A 27,077-nucleotide genomic window follows, 5' to 3' on the forward strand; every position below is an offset into this window, starting at 1 on the left:
GGGTAACTTCCAAAAATAAATAGGAAGAAAGAAAGAAGTGGGGAAAATAGCTGTAAATCATCCTACATTTTTCAATTACTGACTTCAGAGTTATAAGAGGGAAACAGGCAATCTATCCTGGACAACATCAAGAAAATAATAAATCAGTACTTCTGAAACATATAAAAGCAGCCGGTGCTTTCAGCCCAGCAATACATACTGCAGGACAGGGAAGGAAAGTCTATTTTAGGAAAGAAAGCATTAGTGGAGGGTATTGTACAGGAACACACCTAAAAGTTAAAGAGTATCCTCATATGGCTACACCTATAAATTAAAGAGCACACTTGTACTTTGGTAGACATCCTTAAAAGGTTATTTTATACAACAGTTCACTTCTAGATGCCTTTTTGTTAATTTTAGCACTGCTCAACTAGCCATTTGAAAAAACAAATTGTACAAAAAATAGGTTTATTTGGTGGTGTCATAGTGCCTTCCATTTATAGCCTTAAGATACAGACACTATAATGAAGTTATTAGAAATTAAGGACACAGCTATGCATGGATACTTGTTTTGTTAAAAGGAGCTATTAAACAAATTTCCTGACACATTTATAACTGATTTAAAAATACATAGAAGAAAACCAGAAAACATCTCATTTTCCTGAAAGCTATCTGCAGTCGCCTGTCATTGATTAGGAAAAAAATGCTGTTCTTGCCTTTTAAAATGCTAAAACAAAAAGCAAGAAAAACAGGTTATATAAAGAGTTTCATTCAAAAATCCAGGAATGCTTCACTAACTGTGATAATTATATCACACATAGGCATACCTGCATACCTGTCATTAGGGTTTTATAACACATATAGTTAAGGCCAGATATAAATATCACAATTCTTCCTCTTAATCCACTATTTTTATATGTAAATAAGTAACTACTAAAAACAGCCAGCACAGTTCTTTTTACTTGCTGTTGTCCTCTGCTTTGACCTCTACATCTGTCCCATCAGTGCTACAGCACAGTAAGCTGATGATTGACAGATCCAAGTTAACTGTCCTCATTACGATGATGCAGTGCATGATCAAGTGACACTCTAGCCTCTCCACCTGCTGATGTGTTCACTTATTCATTAGCATTTTCTCATAATGGCATTCTTAGCACCTTGTTACTGTTCAATTATAACATAATATGTACCTTAATGTTCATGTTATTAGGTATCCTCCTACTGTCTCTTTTTCCTTTCCTAACAGTTTCCTCTTGTCTCCCCCATTTTATTAAAATGCCATCCTGACAAGTCTCTGTTTGTGTATGGATAGACCTCTCTTTCCTTCCTCCCACCTGTAATGACACCTCCCCTGTCCTTTATCTCCTTCTTAGTCTCACTTTGGCCACAGATTACCAAGACAATTTATTTATTTACTTCTGCCACAACATCTTAACCATTCCTTAGTCCTGCCTTCAAAACCATTCAGCCCATTAAATCACTACGAGGTGACAGTCCTGTGGCTACTCCATTCCATGGTGTGGATGAGTGCCCATACACCCATAAATTATTCACTGGAGCAAGTCATCTTTGGAGGAGGCTCTCATTCTGATGGGATGATATACCCTTCCTAACAACCCCTCCTGTACCATGGCTGTGACTACTGTTAATGCCCACTTGGGGGAAATGTGCACATGTGCAGTAATATGCATGCATTCCTAGAAAGTGGGATGAGCCTCGTGCAGGCACTGTTCCAATCTCAACAACGGGACCAACTGCAGGAAAGAAAAAAAAAATCCATCTTTGGCTGAAATCTGGTCCAACCAATCTTCCAACCATATCCTCCCATCTTGCTGTTATCCTGCTTTTTAGTTGGACAATTACCCTTCCTTTCAGAGGACTCTGTGGGCCAGTAATAGACCTCTGCATTCCTTATGCATTCCAAGCTATACAAATCTTAGCTACATATACCTCTAATATTTAATTTCTTTTCCACAACTTACTTCTGCTTTTTTTTTTTTTTTTTGAAGACCATCCAGCATCCAAATATCTGCCTTCAGATAAGACCTGTATTAAAATATACAGTGTTCTCAGGGTACATTAATGATGCTCATTACAGAGAAACAATTTCTGATGATCTGACACATGTACCTCTAACTATGGACACAGACACCCTTTTCTCCTCGACCACATTCTTGCTACACTGAATCCAGTAGATCACTCCTGGTGCAGTCAGTGTTTGCAGATCCTTTTTTTTTTTTTTTTTTTAATTATTTGTGAATCATGCAACTAAAATGATCCATTTTTAACCTTGACCTCGATTACAGCAAATCTTAAGTTCATATACATACCCCCCCTCTTTAGATAGATAGATAGATAGATAGATAGATAGATAGATAGATAGATAAGGACCTAAACCTTGTCACCACAATAAACAGAACATGTTGGAGGGATAGATTCCTGTCCCAGATACTTCCCATACTCTGGAACAGGCTACCCATCTATGTCAAGCAAAGTTCTTCATTAGCACTCCAAGAAAAATCTTGATGAGTGGATGGGAAATAGGAAATACACCCCAGGGATAACTTCTGTGTCTCTGCTCGACAGTGGCATAGGAAAATAACTTTCTTGGATGGCGTAAGCCAGGGAACCTTGTTGGCTAGGCTTATGTAGGCCCTCAGGTCAATAGCCTAGTACCTACCTATGAACCTATGAATGTATAGATATGTCAGTATGGAATTTTAACTCTATGTTTGGTCATCATATGTTTTGTCAACAAACTTTGGTCAGCTACACAGACAGTCAACAAGTGTGTGAGATCAGGCAATTCTCATGTTTCAGAAATATGCCCTTACACTAAACTAACACTGTACTATCTTGGAGATAGTATATTTAATAATTTGCGTAAGTGTGGGCTGGTGAAGGGAGACTTGCCCTCCTGTAAAAAAATAAACAAATAAATAATTTTTTTTACCTGTTTTTCTAATTTTATTTTTGCATGCATAAAGGTTGCTGCTCAGGACATGAGTAGTAGAATGTCAGTTGACTTCTCTGGTCGATGTGAATGTCAACATTTGGGTGTTGCATCCAAAATTAGTACACCCACAGATATATACACATACGCACTCCATAACTGTAGATACACACACACACACACACACACACACACACACACACACACACACACACACACACACACACACACACACACATTATATGTTACAGACTATTTACTACGTACTAGTATGCAGTGCATTCAGTGGCACATTAGTGACTAGTTTACATGTCTTCACATCATGGCAAGAACTTGAATGTGCTCTAACACTGAATCCTGCTGAAATATTAACTGAAATCTAGATGAACTTCAGTGATAAGGAAATCGTCTCTTACTTCCACTGATATGTGATCTCAGAGTTACTACATTTAGAATAAGGGTGGAATAGTCCCTCATGAGGAAGATCCATGTCTCTTACAATACACTAGTGTTACAGCAGCATCATTGTTAATGAGCAAGATGGTTTTGCCCATGATGTAATCACATGGATTTTATCTCTGTCTATCTTTCTATCTGCCATCTGTCTGTCTATCATGATGAAGTATTACTATATGTACTGTATTTTACTTCATCAACTAAATCCATCACTGAGTAGTTATAAAATCTATTGCAGAAGTCTTTATTGTTTGATTAATAGCATTCTAAAATATCTGGATGATTTTTAAACTGCTTTTAGAAGCCTCAGCTACGTTTCTCAAACATCACTCTTTGTGTCATTTGTAAATAACATTAAATATCTGGATTTACTTCTGTACTGGGGCTTTTCTCCTCAGGCCTCCACTGAAAAGGGGTCTTTATGCCCAGTCAGACTTTCCTGGTCAACAAACATAAAATAAATAAATAAAATAAAGTAAAATTTTATATATAGTAAATTGAAAAAAAAAAAGATAAACCCTCTTTCTGTGACCACTTTACACTAAAAATACAATTAAAACAAGCCAAAAATCTAAACCATGGCAATACCACAAGAGTCAGTTTGCCTGAATAGTGGTAGTGTTGCAGAAATGTTCTTCTACTGTAAGGTGTAGAGGTAGTGCTAAGGGCAGACTTACTTATAAAGTAGCATGCATTAGTAAGATGGATGGAGAAGTGGGAACAAATGCCTAACTTTCAGCAGTGGAAAGAGCGTGTACTACAAAGAGAAGGTCTAATCCAACATAAACAGAACATGCAAATCTGACATAAGCAATAACCAGACATCAGGAATGAATCATTAACACTGAAACTGCAAGGCTAAAACCTTAAGAACTAAGTAATTTTGCTGCCAAAGTCTTGTTTTGTATCTACTCTATTTCTTAAATTCTGCTACAGTTTTTTTTTTAATCTGCAATCTCTTAAAAGAATGGTATTTCAACATCTACAACTTTCTCTGTAAAACTGTTTCCTAACATCACTGAAAGGGAAAAGTAATAGAGTGGGAAGAAGCCAAGAAGACAATTGGACTGCAGGATAGAGATTGCCTTCTCTACTGGGGAAGGAGGTCAGACTATAGGCAAAGAGAAAGAAACAGGGGGATCAGTTTATCCCATTTAACTCCTGCCCTCTTCTCCTGACAGACAAAATCTTTCAACTCTTTATTAATTGCTATCCACAATGTTCTCTTCTGGTTGCAAAAATATGCCTGACTTTTATATAAAGCTAAAGGGACTAGAGCCATTTTCACTGCTTGTATCTTTCTATTCATATGCACAAGAGCTACCAGTTTTTCTGTTTTTGTATTATCCTTATCTGCCATAAGAGAATCATTTTAACTTCTACTTCTAAATACTCCAAAATACTTCATTTTATCATGACCAAATAAATGTGGGTATTGCTGAACCAATTCATGTGCAAGTACATAGTTTACAGCAATAGCCTTTATTGTGTCTTCATTAATTTTAAATCCTGAAAAGACTTGAAACTGTCTCAGAATGTTCCACAACACTGAGATGTCATTTTCTGATTTTATCACGAACAAAATAATAGTGTCTGTCATAACAGAGACTGTGGCTAATTCTGTATTGCTGAACTAAATGCATTTTCACAGAGATTTTTTTAATTCTTTATCTTTTTAACCATTTATACTCTATTATTTCAGTCAACTGTTTTCAAAGAGTGACCTACACCGTTTATAACAAGGTTGTCTAGTTTAGCTTTTCTTGTTTTCAAAGAGTGACCTACACCGTTTATAACAAGGTTGTCTAGTTTAGCTTTTCTTGTTTTCAAAGAGTGACCTACACCGTTTATAACAAGGTTGTCTAGTTTAGCTTTTCTTGTTTTCAAAGAGTGACCTACACCGTTTATAACAAGGTTGTCTAGTTTAGCTTTTCTTGTTTTGCCTGTTTACGGAGAAAAAACTGTCTACAAAAAAAAAAAAAGTACACATTTTTCCACACTAAGCATATCTGTCAATCAAGAATACAATCAAAAAGAAATCTAAATAATAAAGACAAACACAAATACAGAGCTGAAACAATTAAACCTTGATTAAATGGAAATTCTTAATCACAAAGTGGCAATAAATTTAGAAAGAATCAAATTACAGTCTTACTCTGTTAACCCAAAAAACATGCATAGATTAGATGTGAAGTCAAAAAACTTAACCAATGTTAAACATATAAGGGAAATTGTTGATGAAACTAAAAAATAAAACTAAAATTGTAACAGGCTGAACAAGGAGAGGGTCATGGTGAGCTGCCTGTCGGGCGCTAGGATTCGCCACATAACACAAGCACGCAGGTCACTTCAAGGCAAGCACAAATATGACTCAGTCATTATCCATGCTGGTGTGAATGATCTGAGACATACCTCCCTGGACTACATGAAAAGAGACATAGAGGACCCTGACCTTGAGTAGCATCTTACCCTCACCAAGAATGATGCTACAATATGAAGATAAGATGATCAATTTCAACAATTGGCTTAAGTATTGGTGTCATTCAAAGGGGATCCAATGCCTGTCAGCCTGGGATGACATGCTCGACAAGCCACGATGCTTCGCTAGGGATGGCTTGCACCTGTCACCCCTGGGCTTTCGGATATTGGCAAAGGCTCTTGCTACCCCCATAGTGCCTTTTTTAGGCAAGCCTCAAAAGACAAACCCACCTCCATAGGTATCACAAGGGATAAGAAACTAAGAGTAATGCTACTCAATGCCAGAAGTCTAAACCTCAAAATGCATGCACTCGAAACTCTCCTTAGCACGGAGAACATCGATGTCTGTGCAGTAACAGAAACCTGGTTCAAGGCTCCCGAGAGCACCCCAGCACTACCAGGATATACCTCATACCATGCTTTTCGGCCCCAAAACTTGGGCCGAACCACAAAAGGAGGGGGAGTATCAATATTTGTCAAAGATACCCACACCTCCAGGTTGGTGGCACAGCACGAAGCATCAGAGACTATCCATGTGCAACTAACAGTGGGGAAAACTGCCTTCCAGTTTATAGCCTGCTACAGACCACCCTCCCAAACCCAGGAACTCCACTCGGCCTTCCTGAGAACACTGGAAAATATGAAGGTCTCTCCAAACACCATTATATTGGGTGACTTCAACTACCCAAACATAGACTGGGAGCATTACTCTAGCTCCAACACCCTAGCTCAAAGGTTCCTAGAATTTATAAACTCAAATGCTATGGAACAACTTGTTACCACTCCCACAAGAGGGGAAAACATACTGGACCTAATCATCACCAACATGGGGACTCTATGCTCCAGACCAGAAGTGTATCCCTCACTGGTAAGATCAGACCATACACTAATCTCACTGGATATTCACATCCGACCCCACCCACTGCCCAGAAAACCACAGTGAAAAACTTCTCTAAAGCAAATTTCACACTCCTCAAAACCGAGGTGGAATCCTTCAAAGCCCCCGGGCCTGTGGAAAATACGGCCCAGACCGCAGAATCCTTTATAAACGCATTCTATGAACACCTTCAGGAATGCATGGATCATGCAATTCCAAATAAAACCAAGACCCAATCCTCCAAAGGCAGACGTTCTGTCTGGTGGACCCCAGCCATAAACAAACTATACAAAAGAAGGAGGAAGCTACTACATGATAGAGCAAAATCCCAAAAAGGGAAGGCATCTCTGATCAGTATTAGCAAAAAACTACGGGCACTCATAAATTCGTCTAAGGCCAGCTTTGAGAGAAAATTTGTACAGGACACTAAGGATAATCACAAGGCTTTCTTTAGTTATGTTAGGAACCTGGGTGGGAATTCCCAGATATGCTCAGAATTAGTCCAAAATGACAAAAAATACACCGAACCCACAGACACTGCCAACATCCTAGCTGACAGGTGCAGCGCAAACCCCCCCACCCCCACCCACCAAAAGGGCAAATATCTATCCCAGCAGAGTGCTGCCCCCCTGACATCTCAAATGCTCAGGTAAGAGCCGCCCTCTCCAAAGCAAAAAACACAGCATCAATGGGACCAGACGGTGTACCGGGCTGTGTCCTACATGAACTCCAAGAAGAGCTAAACCCAAACATAAAACTACTGTTCAATCTCAGCCTTATTACAGGATATGTACCCAAAGAGTGGTGTACAGCAACAGTGGTCCCTCTCCACAAAGGTGGTGCCTCAACGGATCCTGGAAACTATCACCCCATAAGCCTGACTAGCTTGGTCTGCAAAGCTATGGAAAGGATCATCATGGACCTCATAAATAAAGATATTGGGGACCTACAGACACTGGATCCTACCCAGTTCAGCTTTGTTAAGGGCAGATCCTGCCTCTTAAACCTGGTTGATTTCTTTGAAACAGTCACCAAGGCCATTGACGAGGGGAAGGTGGTCCACACAGCCTACCTGGACCTCGCAAAAGCCTTCGATACAATACCCCACTCGGGCATTATAGATAAGCTCACCAGCTTAAATATAAACCCCTATGTCACTAGATGGGTTGCAAACTGGCTCAAGGACAGAACCCACATGGTTAGAATTGCTGGAGCCATGTCAGACTCCAAATCAGTTACAAGTGGCATCCCACAAGGCTCAGTCCTGGGACCTCTCTTGTTCGGTATATATTTCTTGGAGGTACAGGCCAAAACAGAAGGACTGTGGCTGACCAAGTTCGCAGATGACTGCAAACTGGACGCTGTAATTGACTCTCCAGCCGACAAAAGCATCCTCCAAAAGGGCCTCATAGAAACAGACAACTGGTGCCAGAGCCATGGCCTCAAGCTAAACGCCAAAAAGTGTATAGTCATCCCCTTTGGCAAAAACAAAGTGCCCACAAATTACCACATAGGTGGTAATCCATTAAGTACAGAAGAAGTAATTAGGGACCTGGGGACCCAAGTTGATAGCAATCTCTCATTTGACAATCACGTGGCCAAAGTGGTTAGAAGAACATTTTATATAGCCCACCTAATCATGAAGGGATTCACATCTAGATCAGGGGAGGTCATCGTGCCTCTTTACTCATCCCTCATCAGGCCTATAATTGAGTACAATGCCCCTTTTGGGATGTATCTTACCAGACACCTGCAGCAACTGGAAAGACCCCAAAAGTACCTCACCAAAAGGATCAAAGGGCTCAAACAGATGCCATATGCTGCCCGGTTAAAGAAACTCCAGCTCTACTCAGTGGCATACTGCCTGCTTAGAGGCGATCTGTGCCTGACGTATAAAGCCATGTCCAACCCGGAATTAATGGACATGCTGCACCTCAGAAAAGCCAAATCCCATCGAGCTACACGCTTGAGAGACTTGAACCTCAGCACTGAAAAAAATAGGACATGCTGGAGGGACAGATTCATAACCCAGAGGCTCCCTTCACTCTGGAATAAAATCCCAGTCCAGGTTAGGCAGAGTCCCTCATTGACTCTCTTCAAGAGGAATCTTGATGAGTGGATGGGAGATCATAGGTTTACCCCGGGTATCACTTCTGTGTCACTGTTAGACAGAGGCACGGTATACTAACCTCGAAAAAGGGCATAGCAAAATTAATTTAAAATGGGTGGCGAAAGCCAAACACACTCGGGCTAGGCTTATAAATGCCCTAGGGCAGATAGCCTAGTATGAACCTATGAACCTATGAATAGATTTAGAAGAAATTCTTGAGACTTTCAGAAAGCATCACAAAATAATAAATAACACAAATCCAAACATTAATAACGTCCCAAAAGATAACTTCTTAAATGAGAACATAGGCAGCAAACTATCAATAGAACGGAATACCAAACTTCTCAAACCAATAACATTAAGTGAAGTAAAAGAGAGGATCAAAGCCTTAAGAACAATAAAGCCCCAGGATTACATGTATAAATAGGAGAAATTTATAAAGTACTCGCAGACGATACATTAAAGATACTTTTACAAGCTTTTAAGGAATTCAGAAAAAAGACAAACTCATTCCCTTCCTGGAAATATGCCATGATTTCCTTATCCTAAAACAGGACAAAGACCCAAAAATAGCAACTTTGTATCATCCCATTTCACTATTAAATGTGGACTATAACATTTTTACATCAATATTAGCTAACAGATTAAATTAACTGATGCCTAACATAATAGGTGATGATCAAACAGGCTTCATCCTAAATAGAAGAGTGCAAGACAATGTTATCGGGCTCCTTTCCTTAGTAGATCATGCTAACAGGAAACAAAAGAACTATCAATTATTAGCCTAGACTTAAAAAGGCTTTTGACTCTATAAATTGGTCCTATTTATTTAAAGTATTAGAAGTATATAACTTCTCCCCTGACTTTATCGATATAATTAACAGATTATATGTTAACTCAATATCATACATCAAAATTGGCGCTTTTTTATCAGGTCCGCTCAACATCCTAATAGGCACTAAACAAGGCTGCCTACTCTCCCCCTTATTATTTGCCCTATCAGTAGAACCTCTAGCTAACTTCATAAGAGCAAATTCTAATATAAGGGGATTTTCTGTTAGTCCAAGCTGCATTCCTAAAATATAACTTTTTGCGGACGATGATATGCTAACAATTAGAAATACAGATTCCTCTATAGATCATATAACAAAATCCCTGCACATTTTTGAAGGGGTTTCAGGCCTAAGCTTTAATCAGACCAAAACAGAAACATTATTAATAAATAAAAAAACTAAACACTTTATTAAGAAAACACAATTTTAACTGGGCAAATGACACCATTAACTACTTAGGAATATACATAAAGTCAAACTGGAATAATACTTTAAAAACAAATTACAAATACCTATTATCCACAGTTAAGGAATTTTTAAATAGATGGAATAAAATATATTTCACAATAGAAGAAAGACTGTCATTAATAAAAATGATCATATTACCCAAAATTTTGTTTTACTTCCAAACTTTAATTGCCTTCCCATCCAAAATGTTAATGAAGCAACTAAATTCTATGCTAATAAATTTCCTATGGTTTCCTCAAAAACCAAGAACCAGCCATGCTTGGCACTACAGAAGCTGGAAAGATGGAGGAATAGCATTCCCAAATTTAGAACTTTATGCAGAATCGACCATACTTAATGTGATGTACCAATGGTTAAACTCCAAATATAGTTCTAATTCGAAAAATATCCATGCAAGTATCTTATTATCTGACATAGACACAAATATTAACAATAATATGTTCTCAGAAAATAAAAAAATCTTCCTTGTTGTCAAAGACCATTTTTACAATACCAATAAGAATAAAAAAATTCTCTTTTAACTAATTATATATTAGATAATTTTAAAAAGATAAACAAAATCATATGACAAAAAGCTTAATATTTTTAATATTTCCCATAGCATATACAAAGACACGTCTGGACTCTTTCAATGTATCTAAAATAAAAGTAATGGAAGAAAATGGCTTAGTTTTCTGGCACCAGTTTCTCTGCAATAATAATATCCACAAACCATGTTCTCTTATGGCCATTTATAACATAAAGCATAACAACTGGTTGAACATACAAATATTTAGAGAATACACAGTTAATGAATTCAAAATATGTCATATCACCAGCACAACACCTTTACCTAAAATACTTTCTCTTCTTTGTGAAATAAACACTTTGCACGTTAATAATATTCTATCATTGTCAAGTATATATAAATTTTTAAGAACCAATATGCAAATTCCAGAGAACTCCTTATGGAATTTCCCAGAGAGAATAAACAAATCCATTTTTTCAGATAGTGATAAAGAATTAGTACTTAAATCAATTAGTAACATAACGTCATCCCCTTCTTGGAAAATCTTCACTTGGAAATACATTCATTGGAGCTTTATTACCTCACATAAGATGGACTTGATATAAAAAAATAATCTTAATAAATATTGGAGATGTGAGGAAATACTTTGTGCAGATTGGGTACACATGTTTCTTATATGTAAAATAGTAACTCCATTCTGGATAGAATTCAGAAATTTTATAAAAGTATTGTGGTCGGACAAGTGTGAAGTATTTGACTCATTATTACTGTTCAATGCACCAATACCAACACATATCCCCAAAATACAGGTGCACCTTCTTTGGTCCTTGCAATTGCAAGAAAAATCATTATGTCAAATTGAAAGTCTAAAAAAATCCTATCATTTACAGATTTTTTACTATTAGCCAAACTGGTATGTAATAGGGAGTTGCAAACTTTCAGAAAGAATTACTAAGATAACACATAAGAAATTAACTTGGTTGAAGCTTGAGAAACTACTAGATAAAATGTAATCACAACAATGACATTATATCTGTTATGGACATTGTAAATAGTTATTGTTCCATGTTATGTTTTTAAGACATATATTGTGCATATTTATATATCATATTTCTTGCATTATTTTATTTCGTGAAAATCAATAAAAAATGTTTAAAAAATGTGACCACATAAACAGAATTATTTACTAAAAATAAAACTTAATGCTTATGTATGCAAGAGCCAGCTCTCTCTCTATATATATATATATATATATATATATATATATATATATATATTTTTTTTTTTTTTTGTAGAGATATTTGAAAATGTTCAATTTAATATCTAGTTATATTCTGGATACTGATGACAGAAAACAGTAAATACACTAGAAATGTTAGTTTCAGTGCTGTGTTAAGTCAAGCTTATGTCATAAAATCTTTGTTTCCCAAGGAAAGCAAATCTGACAGTTCTGCAGTCTTTGTACTATGATTTGGCCGAATGCTATTTGTACGTAAGCTCAGAAAACTTTTCTCCATGATACTTTCATTGTCTGTCACAATAGTACAGTTTGCAGCATTGTTTAGCACAGCACGCCACTGTAGCTTTTCTTCCCTTGCAGGGTGATTGCAGCTAAAGATATGCTATATTTAATTTCTATGAAGACGGAGAATATCTCCATGGTTCTAAACTGTTATACACAGCCAAGCTGTTATCACTGCAAGTGGTCTGAGGAGCACAGCTGAGGTCAGAAATCAAAAGGTACATTTTCAGGCTTAAAATCTCCAAGAAAGCTATATGCTCCATTTTACCCTTGAGATAAGACAGCTGATTACCTTTTGAGATTTCTGGATGAATTTAGTAATCTGATTCTAATATATAATATTCTTATCTAGCTTTGTTTTCTTTTCTGCAACATACTCATAGATACTTTACATAAATTATAGAGAAAAAAGACAAACATAATAATGTGACAAACAGATGCCTCAGGAAATATAGTCCGCAGAGAATAGCAAACGTCATAACCAAGATTTGGAATTATAGTACACCCAGTGCAGACTTGCACTTAAAGTGATTTGCCACACTTTTTTAAGTGTTCAGGTTTTGTTTTACATGGATTGCGATAATGTTATTACTTACCATAGTGGTAACTGCTAGATGTGTTTCTTTTTTGGAATTATTTATTTCCTAGCTGAAATTATCAAGACAGACCTTCTGTTGAGAAGCTGAAATGTATTCTTCTGTGAAACCTCCTTCCAGCATGAAATCATATTAGATAAACAGTGCTAGAGTAAAGCTGGAAATACTGGAGCATGGCAGCCTTTTTTCAGAGACTTGCCCTTATTTTTTTTTTCCTGGGCTTCAGCTATAACATGATATAAACAATGTAAATGCATTCACAGTGTGTAAATGGATTCAGAGTTTGTAATCTAATCAGTATTGTGCTGGGTGTTCTGTTTGTCACAATACTGCTATTCAAGGAGCTGCCATTACATTTGCACAATGGTGAAATAGGTTGCAGCTGTGTGTTGGACTACAGGCAGCTTCATGTGTGCTGCACTTCATTTTTAAAAATGGTATTAACTCTGAGATTTATTTCTGTAAAAATTGTTACTTGTTTGTTTTTTTCAGGAATCTAAGAAAGAGATGATGTGCTGTGTATACCTCTCATCTGTCCAGATTTTGCTGAATATATCTGATGTTTTTTTCATGCATACACACACACACACACACACACACACACACAGACCTTAAGACAATACCATCGCATACTTCATCCATGACTCCCATGTACACATCATAATCGATCTCCATGAACTGTTCAGCACTGTCGTCATTCCATCCTCTCTATATCATCCTCCAAATAGTTTCATAAGCCTTTGTTCCCTTGTAGACTGCACTACATACCTCTCCTACAATTCCATACTACATTTTCTTCAGAAATAAAAAAAGTCCACATTATATATAAAGGAATTTAAATAATGCACCAAATTCCACTCTTTTGCCCAAGTGTGTGTGTGTGTGTGTGTGTGTGTGTGTGTGTTTCAGGCACAGCTTCTGTGATGATTATTACAGTGGTCATTTCTAATTTCATATTCACAACTAATTTCCAAACAAATCCATACCATTCACTAACTTCCTCCCTTTCATACCAACCCCCCAAAATTTACCAATACACTAATTGCTGCCACTCAAAGCATTAACAAAAACAACCATGTATCACTGTAAACCAACAGTGATAACAGTAAGTATGACCACAAAATGGAAATAAAGCAGTCATAAGTTAAAAGAAAAAATATATTTATATCCATACATACTTGTCTCTCTCTCTCTCTCTCTCTCTATATATATATATATATATATATATATATATATATATATATATGGGTTCACTTTATAACATCGAAATACTGAAATGTCGAATTTCAGTATATCGAAACTATAAAGTCGAATGTTAGAAATAGCGAACGTTCATAATCGCGAATTTCATATATCTCGAATATATGTCGAATTCGCGATTATGAAGTTGCGCTACGTAATGTCCGGGTTTGTGTTTTGGTGGTGTGCGGTGCCGTGTGTGGATGTAGGTGTTATGTCAAGTAAGTGAGTGTTTTGTAAGGGTTTTGAGTGGGAGTTAGAGTGTGTGTGAGGGATTGGAGAATGTGCGTGTGAGAGTGAGCTTTTGTGTTGTGTTTGTGCGATCTCGGAGTTAGTATATATAAGTAGGGGTGTGGGGTGCAGCCCCTATGGTGTGCAGGGGCTTGCCCTGCTTATGTGTGTGTGAGTTGTGTATGTGTGTTTTTTTTTGTCTATGTTGTGATGTGGGTGTTGTGTTGTATGTTTAGTGTAGTGTGTGCGGTGTTTTCGGTTATGTGGTTTCGCGGTTTTCGTTTGTCGGTGTTTTGTGGATTCGTTTTTATAGTCTCAAGATACTGAAATTCAATATTTCAGCATTTCGAGGTTATAAAGTGAATCCATATATATATATATATATATATATATATATATATATATATATATATATATGGATAGATAGATATAGATATATAAAAACTCTCTATATCTCTCAATCTCTCTCTCACATACATGTAATAAGCTGTGCATTTGGCATACTGCTGTGAAAATGTGTGTGTGTAGATGTATGTTTATCTTATCAAACATCAAAAGTTTCAAAGACCAAACAAAAAAGAATGATAATTTTTTAGAGTGAATCTAAGTGGATACTACCCCCCCCAGCTAATTATATATACCTACTCTAAGACTGCACAACAGTGGGGTAAGGGCAAATTCCAAGATACTGCTGTAACATAATCTCACACAGAAATCAGCTGTCAGGCTGAAAAACATGGATAAAAGAGTATTCACCCTTCTAAGTATTTATTCTTACAGACTGCAACTATCAACACACACGCGCGTGCACACACACACGCACACACACACACACACACACACATATATATATATATATATATATATATATATATAGATAGATAGATAGATATATATATATATATATATATATATATATATATATATATATATATATATGTATATATATACACTTCTAAAGGTTGAAATGTCAAAATACTGAACCTCTGAATAACAAAGACCAGAGGATAGAAGTTTTGAAATCTCAAAAAAAAAAAGAAAAAAAGAAACACCCAAAACATAAAAACTACTAATTAAACATTTTTGCAGGGGGAGCAAGCCCCCATTTACCCCCCATACCCCCTGCTACTTAAATATACCAACTCTGAGATCACACCACAGTGAAGAGAATGGTAACGTTCCTGTTTCACACTGTACAGCGATTTCTATTGAAAACGTTTGAGATTTCAAAACATCATTCTTCTGGTCTTTGTTATTCAGAGGTTCAATGTTTTGTCATTTTGACCTTTAGAAGTGAATCTATATATGTAAATATATACATATATGTGTGTGCATACACATACATACATACATACATGCGCATGTGCACACAAATATACACAGATACACATACATGTGGGGACTGGTAAATGAGGCATAAAATAATTTGTAGTAGCGGACTTAAGGAAAGACTTTAGTGATGAGTGACAATGTTATGAGTCACAGAATACAATTCCCTAATGGTACAGTACAGCATGTTTCATATATCACAGGGCAGCCATCTATTCCATTTATCTGTCTTTTTCTCACTTCTCCTGACAGCCTCAGTACATCTGAGTAGTTCTCTGACACTGGAGTGAGTCTGAAGCATGACTCTGTGATCAATGAGAGATGGTCTTGCATTGGGTAATGCAGGACTATGAACAGAACATGAAAATCAGAGGTTTGAATGAACACTGGTTGGAAAAAAGCCTTCTCTGTAGCTGCTTTGATGACAGCCATTAAGAAGTCTCACACTGGATATTCATCTGACTATAACAATGAGGTGACATGAGGAAACCCACATCTGGAGGGTGAAATGGGGTACAAGTTAGATTGGGCACTGGGGCAATGAATGGGCATCATGGGTAAAACTAACTACAAAGAAACAATATTCAGTATAGTTATTCAGACTTGGGCCCATTTTGCAAGTAATGTTGTGTCCTGATTGGCTGAGAGTTGCTATTCTGATTTTCCTTTTGTTGTTACTTTGTTAAATTTCACTTCTAGGGCTTTGATTTATGGGAGGGATATTGTGTTTGTGTAACTTAAATTTGTATGTTTACATGTGTACTGTGCAAAGCTTAATTTTTTGTTCACTTTTACTGTGAATGAGATTCAAGTAATAGTGACTGGTAATGCTATTGTAATGGCTGATGACATTGACAGGGTGGGACAAAAATATCTACAATCTTTGCTAATAAGCATATTTATCCTGGACCTCAGATAAAGGGAGTGGGTAATTCTTTGATTATCTGCTCTCTTTATTTATCATCAGACTAGATCTTCATTTTTTGTGCATCATCAATGGTTACTCTAAATCCTTGCCTCATTAATGCTATTAAAACTCCCTTAAACCTAAAATTTACACCATTCACAAAAACTAAAACAAAAATGTATGCACCATACAAAAAGAAACACAGACACCCCAAAACACCATATCCCACCTAAAAACAAAGCTATCCTGATCTTAACTGAAAAAAATAACCGAAACCACTAACATTTAAATAAAATGAAACATGGACTACATTTCCCATTCACGCTGCAATGTGAAAAGTTATTTTACAAACTGTATATACAAAAAATAGTCACTGATGTCCCATAAAACATCTTAGCTCAATTAAAACAGTCTCCCACACTCAGCCTCACATTGGATTTAAAATTAATTATAAAATATAAACCGAAAATGGCCATATTTTTTATTTGCTAGAATGTAGAAAAAAAGCATAAACTGCACCCATAAATTTAACACAAACAACCCCCAAATTAATAGGGCCTTCTTAAATCAATACATTTAATATGCTACTAATTTTTATTAAAATAAAAAAACTTCAAAACTCTTGCTTTGCTAAGGATGGCATCCACTTCTCATTGCAGTTCTTCCACATACTGGCTAAAGCCTTTGCTGCTCCCATAGTGCCTTTTTTAGCTAATGGATCTTCCAACCTGACAAAAACACATTAAGCACCAGACCACATCAAGGTAGCGACCAAGAGTCTAAACAACAAATTGCCTGATCGTGGGACCCTGCTGCATTTGGAGTACATGCATACATGTAAAAAGAGAAAACGCTACTCAGGAATCACAAACCATAATTTATTACATCCAAAAACAGATCAGTTTAAGCACCTTCGTTCACTTTGGTAAGGAACTTCTTCAGAAACTGTGTAAATCCAAAAGGAAACAATGCTTAAATACAACTATTTTAAAACAATGGTGCCAAAAACATGCCCCCTTTTTTCCTTAAAGTGAAATACACCATTATTAACATTACTACAATTAAAATCATAAGGCTGCCAACATTCCAAGATATACATGTAAACACGACTTCAGGTAAAAGAAAAAAACAAAAAACAATACATAATATCCCTAGGGAAGTGCATAGGGTTAAAAAACAAAACTAACTAATACATGAAAATTTGCCTTTTAAAACAGTTTAAAGAAATTACATTATTGATACCAGGTGGACAAATGCAGTTCAGTAAGACTTTGATGGTGAATACTTTAAACAGCATAGGGGGGGTTGCCATGGGTGCAGCTTCTGCCTCCATCTTTGCAAACATGGTGTTATGGTCTTGGGAAACAACCAAAGTGTTTAACTCATCCTATAATGCCTATTTAAAATTGTATTTCAGGTATTTGAATTATATTTTTATTTTGTGGCATGGTGGTATTGAATTATTGGACACGTTCATTCAATTCCTGCATGGTACTACGGATTTTTTGGAATTCACTTGCCAACATCATTTTTCAGAGATTAGTTTTCTTGATATTCTGTTAAGCAAGGAGTCCATTAACAATTGCTTTTTGTCCAGTATTTTAGGAAGCCCACCTATTCTAATTCTTTTTTATACTTTGACAGTCAACACCCATTATGGCAGAAGCGGAACTCGGATAAAAGGCAACTCATTAGACTCAGCCGTTTGGTTTCTAATGATGCTCATTTTTATGATGAGGTTAATAAGATGAAACATATGTTCCCTGAAAGGGGTTACCCTGAGGATTTATTTGATACATTGGCACAATATGTAATCAGTTCCAGGCACACTAGATATTAGACCTATTTTGTGCCCTTGTGGTAGTACTACCAATGATGATGTGATACAAGCTCCCTCTGTTTTATCTAATGCCCTTTTGAGAGCCTTGGTTTTACCTTATAGTAAAGGTATTGATACTTTGAAAGCAGACCTTGTACAACATTGGTATGCCATCTTTTCCTGCATAGGTCTTACTGGTAAACTGGGGACTTTACAAAAATGTATATTCAAGAATAGTAGAAATATGAAAAATATCTTTAAATGGCAAGGAGCCTTTGATGAGAAGTTTATAAATCAGTGGGGTATGAAGAAGTGTGGTTCCTGTAAACAATGCAGGTTCATTTTGGAAGGCTCCAGTATACACATTCATGGTTATCCATACATTATTCCTGTGAAGGGTAAATACAACTGTAACTCTAGGGGAGTGGTGTATGTGGCTGTATATGCATCTTGCCCATCATTTTATGTTGGCAAGACTGTTGGGCCATTAAAGCCACAAATTTATCAACACACATATGCTATTCGTAAATCCAGTCACACTAATGCTTTGTTCAAGCATAGCTTAGTTGGCAAGGATTTTAAAAACTTTCCTTTTTCTATCCTTGAACAGGGAGAACAAAAACCGGTGAGGGGTGATTGGGAAAACCTGCTTGAAAAAAGGGAATTCCATTGGCAAGTCTTATTGAACTGCACTTATCCACCACCTGGTATCAATGATGTAATTTCTTTAAAACCTGTTTTAAAAGGCAAATTTTCATATTTTAGTCAATTTTGTTTTTTAACCTTATGCATTCTCCAAGTGATAATATGCATTGATTTTTTTTTTCTTTTACCTCAAGTCGTGTTTACATGTATATCTTGGAATGTTGGCAGCCTTATGATTGTAATTGTAGTAGTTTTAACAATGGTGTATTTCACTTTAAGGAAAAAAGGGGGAGTGTTTTTGGTGCCATTTTGTAAAATAGTTGTATTTAAGCATCGTTTCCTTTTGGTTTTACTCAGTTTCTGAAGAAGTTCCTTACCAAAGTGAAAGAAAGTGCTTAAACTGATGTGTTTTTGGATGTGATAAATTCTGGTTCGTGATTCCTGAGTAGTGCTTTTTCTTTTTATTTGTTTTATAGTACACTGCTAGTCCGTTGTTTTATTTACATACATACATGTGTTTTGTTACAGAAATTTGATATAAAAGTAGAGAAAGTTCTCCATCCACTCTAGGACTTTGTACCTTCTAAGCCTTCCAGCCCACTTTGGCTACTATGGTTTAGTATCCATATTTCTCAAAGAGCATTCACTTCTAGACAGATCCCTAGAGGCCCAGAAACTGAACTGAGTAAGATGCCAATAACAATAAAAAGGGCCAACAATCAGATCACAGCATGTTGCAGGAACCCCTTTATGCCAACAATTGGATCTCAGCATGTTTCAGGAATCCTGTTATTCAAACAATCAGGTCATAGAGTGTTACAGTAACCCCTTTATGCCAACAATCAGATCACAGCATGTTACAGGATCCCCTTTATTCAGACAATCAGATCATAGAGTGTTACAGTAGCACCTTTATGCCAACAATCAGATCATAGCATGTTACAGGATCCCCTTTACTCAGACAATCAGATCATAGAGTGTTACAGTAACCCCTTTATGCCAACAATCAGATCATGGCATGTTACAGGAGCCCCTTTACTCAGACAATCAGATCATAGAGTGTTACAGTAACCCCTTTATGCCAACAATCAGATCACGGCATGTTACAGGAGCCCCTTTATGCTCCCAGACAACCATATCCAGTTCCTAAACACACTGAATGAACTCTAAATTAACAGGAATTCCATTATCCCTGCAGACTACCCAACAATAACTTGGGAGACTTTTAATTCAACTGTAGGTAATGCCCAAACATTCCTTGATTTCATAAACAAAGACTCCCTGAAAAAAGTGCCAATGAACCAACTAGAGAACAAAATATTTATGACCTATTCCTTACCAACATGACATTAAGATCAACTATCCTGCCAGTTCTCCCCTGTCCAATTAAGTCCAGTCAAAAACTGGTAACATTTCCTTTCAGAATCTCCAAAACAATTAGATGCAAACATCATACACTTCGGAAACTTCAAATGTACAAACCTATAATTCTATGACGACGTCTCAAAATTCAAGTTTAACTGCATTATTGAAGATAATTACACAGCAAATGCTTACACAAACAAACAAGCTCTGTGTGCACTTAAATAAATGCACTGGCTTGGCAGTTTGAACCAGATCCAAGAAATGGGAAGTTTAAAAATATATCAGCCTGGTGGATTACATGTATAAATAAAAAAATACAGTTAAAGAAAAAGGCTTCTTAACTATACAGCAAAACAAATCTTTCTTTAGTTATGTTAGGAAACTAAAGAATAACATCCAGAATTGTTTAATTAGGAAATATAACAGACAGATTAGGTGAACCAAATATCCCTTATCTGGTGACAAATTCAGTTGTATGTCCGGGAAAGTTAAATCCTTGAAAACAGAAAATTTTGCTCAAAGCATGTTTTGACTAATATGAGAAATTGCATTTTTAGATGTGCTGTGCTTTGATGAACTAGAGATACAAGAAGAATAGTTATCCCAGAAATGCTATCAACCTGACCCAAAAGAAAAAGGGGGATTGTAGAAACAAACAGATGCACATTTATACTTGCCTTTAGAACAGTGATATTCCATGCAAAACCTTCAGCAGCCTTGCTTAGCTTTCTTCCTTTTAAACCTTCCTTTGTTCCAAGTTTATGGAGTTCTTCATGGAATTCCATCCCTATGCAAACAAAGAAAAACACATTTGTTGTTATACCCACAAATATAAAGCATTAAGATCATCAGCAGGTTTGAAAAAAACTGACATGCATCACTTTGTAGTGCAGTTATTGTACTGTCTTTACAGAATAGTTACTACCTGAGCTACTGTTTACATGGGTGGGGGTGTTTAGGCTGAAGTTAAGTATACAAGATGCTTTACTCAGTCATAATTCAAAGAAAATTTGCAGAAAGTTGTGGAAACAAATTGCATCCATCCACATATGAAAAAACATTTTTACAATACTTACTCTGTCTTACTGTTTACATAAATACTGGTGTTTGCATGAATGCTGGTGGGTGATTTATATATTTATTACATCTTTGTAAACATGGTGAGGCCCATTAGGTACAACAACCTATTTTTAATTAGGTACAACAACCTATTTTTAAACAGTGAAACAGGATCTTTGCCATGATTTGCTGATTTGCATAAGTTCAGGGAGTGTAGAAAACAAAGTCAGGCCTGTAAAGGATAGTTTCTTCAGCAGTCATTTACTTGATAACTAAATATTTCAAGTCGGGTGACAGTGGATGATAGTGAGATATGCATATTTATTGTCAACTAGCAGCCTATGATATTAAAAAATAATGATTAAAAGGTCTAAAATATTATGCAGGGAAAATGATGCCCTGCTCTGAATGGGTCTACATCACATCATCGAATACGTGAATATCGAACGCTCACATAAGCAAATATTCACTTACTCGAAGTTTATGAATTTTTTTTTTTTTTTGCGGTACAGTGAAGATTGGGAGTTTTGTCCTTTCCTCACTGTAGTGCGATCTCAGAGTAGGAATATATATTTAGCAGGGGATAGGGGGTGCAACCCCCCACAATACCGTTTTTGAGTGCATGAATATTCGCTCATTAGAGCGTTCGATATTCACGTATTCAATGATGTGATATAGATGCCTCTGAGTAAGGCTAATTTAATCATTTAAGTCAGAGACTCATGTCCATATCTATTTGGCAGAGGGCAAAGGGGAGACAGAGGCTCCAAATGCTGCAGTGCCCAAATAAGAAACGGCAATGCCTGAGCTCCAGTACAATAGTAGAGCCTCAAAGGTTTCCACCAAAATGCACTCTTCAACTGGTGGGAGAAAACCACTATTTGGGTATAAAAAGGAAGACTGTATTTGAAGATAATTATCAATTACAATAACATACAAATTTAAAGAAAGGGGTGTGACAGAAAGATGTGGAAGCTGTTAGTAGTGTGCTTATATTTTGGAAGGTGAAACAGTGGAAATAATTAGTTTAGATCACTTTTCTGCATTTAATAGTTTTCAAGTAATTGTACTAATTTGCTCCACACTACAGGAAAGTGTAGGACAGAAAAGGAAAGCCATGGAACAGAATGTGTATATACCCAGTGCTGTCCACTGTATGACTTCACAAGTCAAACTATGTGACATGGCAGGCAACAAGGCTGAGGGTTCAAAGTATGTGGGGTAACATGTTATGAAGTGAAGAACCCTGCAATTGAAATATTTCATATAATCAAGAGACACAATGTGTGTTAAAGCACTAAATCTTTTGTGAATGTAACTAATAGTGTACTTACTCACGACAGTACTACAACAGCCCATATGTGTGCCTGTGTTCTGATATTAAGATTAATAAGCTGTTCAGTCATAACATTGGACAGGGAGCTGTTGCAAATGTCCAATTTATGTTGATGTTTTCTGTAATAACTATTTCAGCCTCACTATTACCTTTTTATTTTTTATTTCATTTATATATTAGTTCTCGAAACATACTGGTCCAACTGCAGTCAGTGAAGGAATGGCAAAGGGGAGGTGACATGAAACTGGACTACTCAGAGAAAATCCATGGTGAGAACATGCCAAGTCCATAGAGACAGTGATCAGAAGTCAGGATTGAACCTATGACCCTTGAGATGTGAGGCATAGATCTTTAACACTGAGTCTCCATGATTAGGCAGTAATGATATGGTTTCCTCAGCAGTACTAGAAACATATAAACAGCATTTTTTTTTAAGTGTTAACTTTAAAAGATATAAAAATAATGTCCCAATGGTGGTAGTAAGAAGTTGTAAAGGAATATAGTGAGCTGGTGAGTGAATCAGAACATTGATCTTGCAGTTATCATAGATGATTAGGGCTGTGAGCTATAGCTGCTGTGTTACAGGGTTTGATTCCCTTGGTCCTCAGTTGTTTCCTTTATGACCTTGAATAGTTCCTTTAACCAGATATTCCTCCCAGGTCATCCCTGAAAAAGGATTAGGCAACTAGTGGGTCCACCTGGCATACAAATAGGCATTACTATTGTTAATAGCAGTAGTATAATCACAAAGCAGTGTCATTGTGGTCACTCATAAATGTAGAGATTATATCTGTGAGAGAGAATCTGTGTCTCAGTAATGGCTGATATGTCTGATTTAAAATAACATATCCATCTATAAAGTAGATTTGTTTTACTGCAGATACAGCAAGTACTTATTTGACCTATTAGACCATGAGAGAACGTCAACATGAAGTCATCAGAGTCAGCATGAACAGAGTGGTGACAAACAGGGCCCCACTTTGGTTGAACACTATCATACTTTTTTATGTCTGCCATATAGGGGTAAAATCTTGACTACAGCTGTCTCAGTTCTGACTAACTTCTTGGTCTTAGAAGACCCAATGAGGGAGTAAGTGGCTGTTGTTGGTTCACCCATTTTGGAGACAATGGAGTTGCTGTATTGCCCCCAGGAGGAGACAGGTGGAAAGTACACCACCACTGAGGGTCAGGACATGTCCATTGTAACCGTGACAAGGGTAAGTTGAGTCTTTGGATAAAGTTGTGTACCCTGGTTTGGCAGCATGCATGCCAGGGGGAAAAGATTTAATGGGGAGTTAGGCTGTATACAAATCAGTCTTTTACAGCTGCCTGAATGACAGCTGCTAAATAACTGCATCTCATCTCCTGTATAAACTGAAGAATGATGGAAGTTCACTGAAAGTTTTAATCCCAAGGTTGAAAGTGGGAAACCCCTCAGAGGAAGGTAAAGGACATGCAGTGGCAAGTGCAATGAAGGACAAATGAATGTGGCAATTAGCTGCATAGAAGGGTACATATGTTTGGCAGACATGAGGGTAAGAGACATTGTAAAAAAAGATATAAGCATTTTACATCTAAGATTTGTCAACTTTTTAGTAATCAGAAGTTTTTTATATCGCTGCAAACAGAGAGACAGAGAGAGAGAGAAAGGAGAGAGAGAAGTGCAGTGTGTATCACATAGGGAGGATGTGACTGGAATGAATAATGTGTCTCTGTAAAAGTGTTGGCAAACAATACATAGAGTGCTTGTATGAGAAGTATGCCAAACAGATGCTCCACAGTATGGTAACTATGAGAAGACCTAATACACAGAGAGTGCACCTGCTGCTGTACAGACAAGCACTTAAAGGGTTGACATCCAAATGTGGTGCACCAAATGGTGTTCATTGGTGATCTGGGGACACACCCCCACAGCTGATTGGATAGTTCCTGCTGAAGAAAGAAACAAGGTTCAAGGTATAAGGAAGTCGAGCTCAGACAGGAGAGGAGGTAGATGGGGTGGCTGGGAAGACAGAACTAAAGGATATAACTGGAAAGTATGGAATGGGAAGGAAGCGTTAAACTAGTTATACAAATATTATAAAGAGAGAATTTGTTTATAGTTCATAGGTTTACAGTTAAGTCCTAGGCTAGTTGCCCTTGCAGGCCATTTTAAGATTAATCAATTTCTCCCAAAGGTGAGAATTAAACCCTGTATCCTGTGTATGTGTATGAGGTAAACACCTTGGCCATTCTGACAATCCCCAACCCCATTTGGATTAGGACTGTGAATAATTTAAGTAGTGGCAAGTGGGGTAATGGGCATGAGAGTAAACTAAAAAATATATAGCCTTATGTGAATAATATAAGTATTGTCTTTGAATAAGATGGTGAGTAATTTTAGTAGCAATAAGGTAATGGAGAAGAGAAGTCTTAAAACCTGGATTATGTGTGTTATACAATTAAAGCATTTAGACTGAAACTGTGAAGAATTTATGTAGTGGTCAACAGATAACAGGGAAAGAATATGATTAAGTATTAGAATATTTTATAAGGTTTGTAAGAGTTAAAATGATAGGTCTTGTGTTTGTTGCTGGAGCTAGGATACATTTTAGAAGGTAAAACAAATAAATGAAGTAATTGAGATGACATACTGCAGCCAAGGGTGCCAGAACCATAGACCGAGGGGGGAGGAGCCCACTTTTACAACTGAAGACTTGTCTCTTGGGGAGAAATACATATGCAATTAACAGAGAAAATACAATGGTTGGGTTTTTCTTTAAGGAGGCCCCAATGTGTGCGTCACATGCTAACGTGGATGCAGAAGTTAAACTAGCTGTTCCGTTCGTAAGTATGTGTGTGCCTGATCACATTGGCTGCCATGCTTCTTGTGAAGGCTGCTAGCCTAGCCAGATAGAATTTGGTAACATACTTCTGTCATTTGTAAATATGAATGTTGAACTACAGACTTGTTTTCTTAACTGAAAGAAAATACTGTGAAATGTTGAACTACAACCTTGTTTTCTTAAATGAAAGGATATGTTGTGAAATGTTGAACTTAAAACAATGTAGCAACATTGCCCTCTGCTGTAAAGAAAGCTAAGTCAAGCATTTCTTGTCTGTTCTTTGAAGTTAAAATTATTTCATGTCTGTCCCTTTGAAGTTAAAATTTGGAGTCGATGAGTCTGGAGTGAAGCATCCTGCCTATTGTTTTATCGTAAGGAATAATTACTAGAGTTTACATGTGGAATGTCTTTTATGGCTGTAGTTTCCTGCAGGTGCAAGATAACAAAAAAATGTAGTATCTGTCAACCTGGGAACCCCAGGAAGTGTAAAAGTGATGTAATGGGAATCAGGACTGAAGATAGCAATTTAAACAGAGAGAATCAGAAGGCATTAAGCATTTTTGTCTTGACCACCCAACTCATCAGCACTCTGCCTGCTTTCTTATTTAAGTTATCTTAGACTTGTGTTTTCTTCTAGAAATAGCTAGAAACTAGAAATATTAGACTAAGTGTTTTTTCTGTGATGTCAGAACTGTACTACTGAATTAAAGTATTTCTCTATGATCTCTGAACTCTTGACTAGCACTGTGTAGTAAGTATTATCTTGTGTTTTTATTATTTATAAAATATTTTTAAAACTTTCAACTGTGGCTGTTTTGTGTAAAGATAATTTAAGCTCTAGAGCACATTGCATATTTATAGAGTTTACTGTCCAAGTCACTCCAAATAAGCCTTGGCTGTTTACTCACATTTATCAATTGGATAGTAACATTGCACAGTAGTAATTGGACACCCTTTTAAGGGCCTTTGAGTAGCTGATAAATATTAGCTGGGTGGTGGCAAGTGGTACTACCGTATAGTCTGGGTAAAAGGGGCACAGCTGGAGAACCTGTGCCAGCCTTCCCCAGGAGTGTCTGTGTGGTTGTATAAACTTATCTAAAAGTGTTTGTGTGTGTCAGCTACTTGGGCAGGGACATGAAGCACTGGTTGGACAGAGAGCGTGCTGGAGATTTTAGCTTCCCCAGCTGGCTGAGATCTGGACCCTATAGCTGTGCCAGTGGGGAGTCTTACTGGGGACTTGGAGAGCAAGGGAGCAACCAGCCCTGGACTGACTGTGACCTCTGTGTGCTCTTAAGGGAAATTGCACTTTACTGTGTGTATTTGTTATCCTTTCCTCATATATGAGACACCCTCTCTGGTGTTAGTGGTGAGAATTGAGACTCCTTAATTGCTGGGCCAGGGCGTGGGCATAACACTTCTTACGGTAAGTTTTGCTGATTCGGGATGTTTTCTGCTGCCCCCCAAGTGTTCTTTTATTGCTCTGGTTTTCTGTATTGAGTAGAGGAGACCACTGCCCCAAGTGTTCTGGTTTTTGGGGAGAGT

At 37.0% G+C, this 27,077-nt stretch overlaps 1 protein-coding gene across 1 annotated transcript in view; it reads right to left on the reverse strand.

Moving 5' to 3' along the window:
* PLCL1 (phospholipase C like 1 (inactive)) overlaps window positions 1-27,077 on the reverse strand; it is a 382,997-nt gene that overhangs the window by 126,809 nt on the left and 229,111 nt on the right. The window contains exon 4 of the mRNA XM_044060641.1: window positions 20,993-21,102. Coding sequence (XP_043916576.1) covers window positions 20,993-21,102 — 110 coding nt within the window. The remainder of the gene's footprint in view (window positions 1-20,992; window positions 21,103-27,077) is intronic.

This window comes from Protopterus annectens, chromosome 2.part0, assembly GCF_019279795.1.
Source record: "Protopterus annectens isolate FY-2018-M chromosome 2.part0, PAN1.0, whole genome shotgun sequence".
NCBI lineage: Eukaryota > Metazoa > Chordata > Ceratodontiformes > Protopteridae > Protopterus > Protopterus annectens.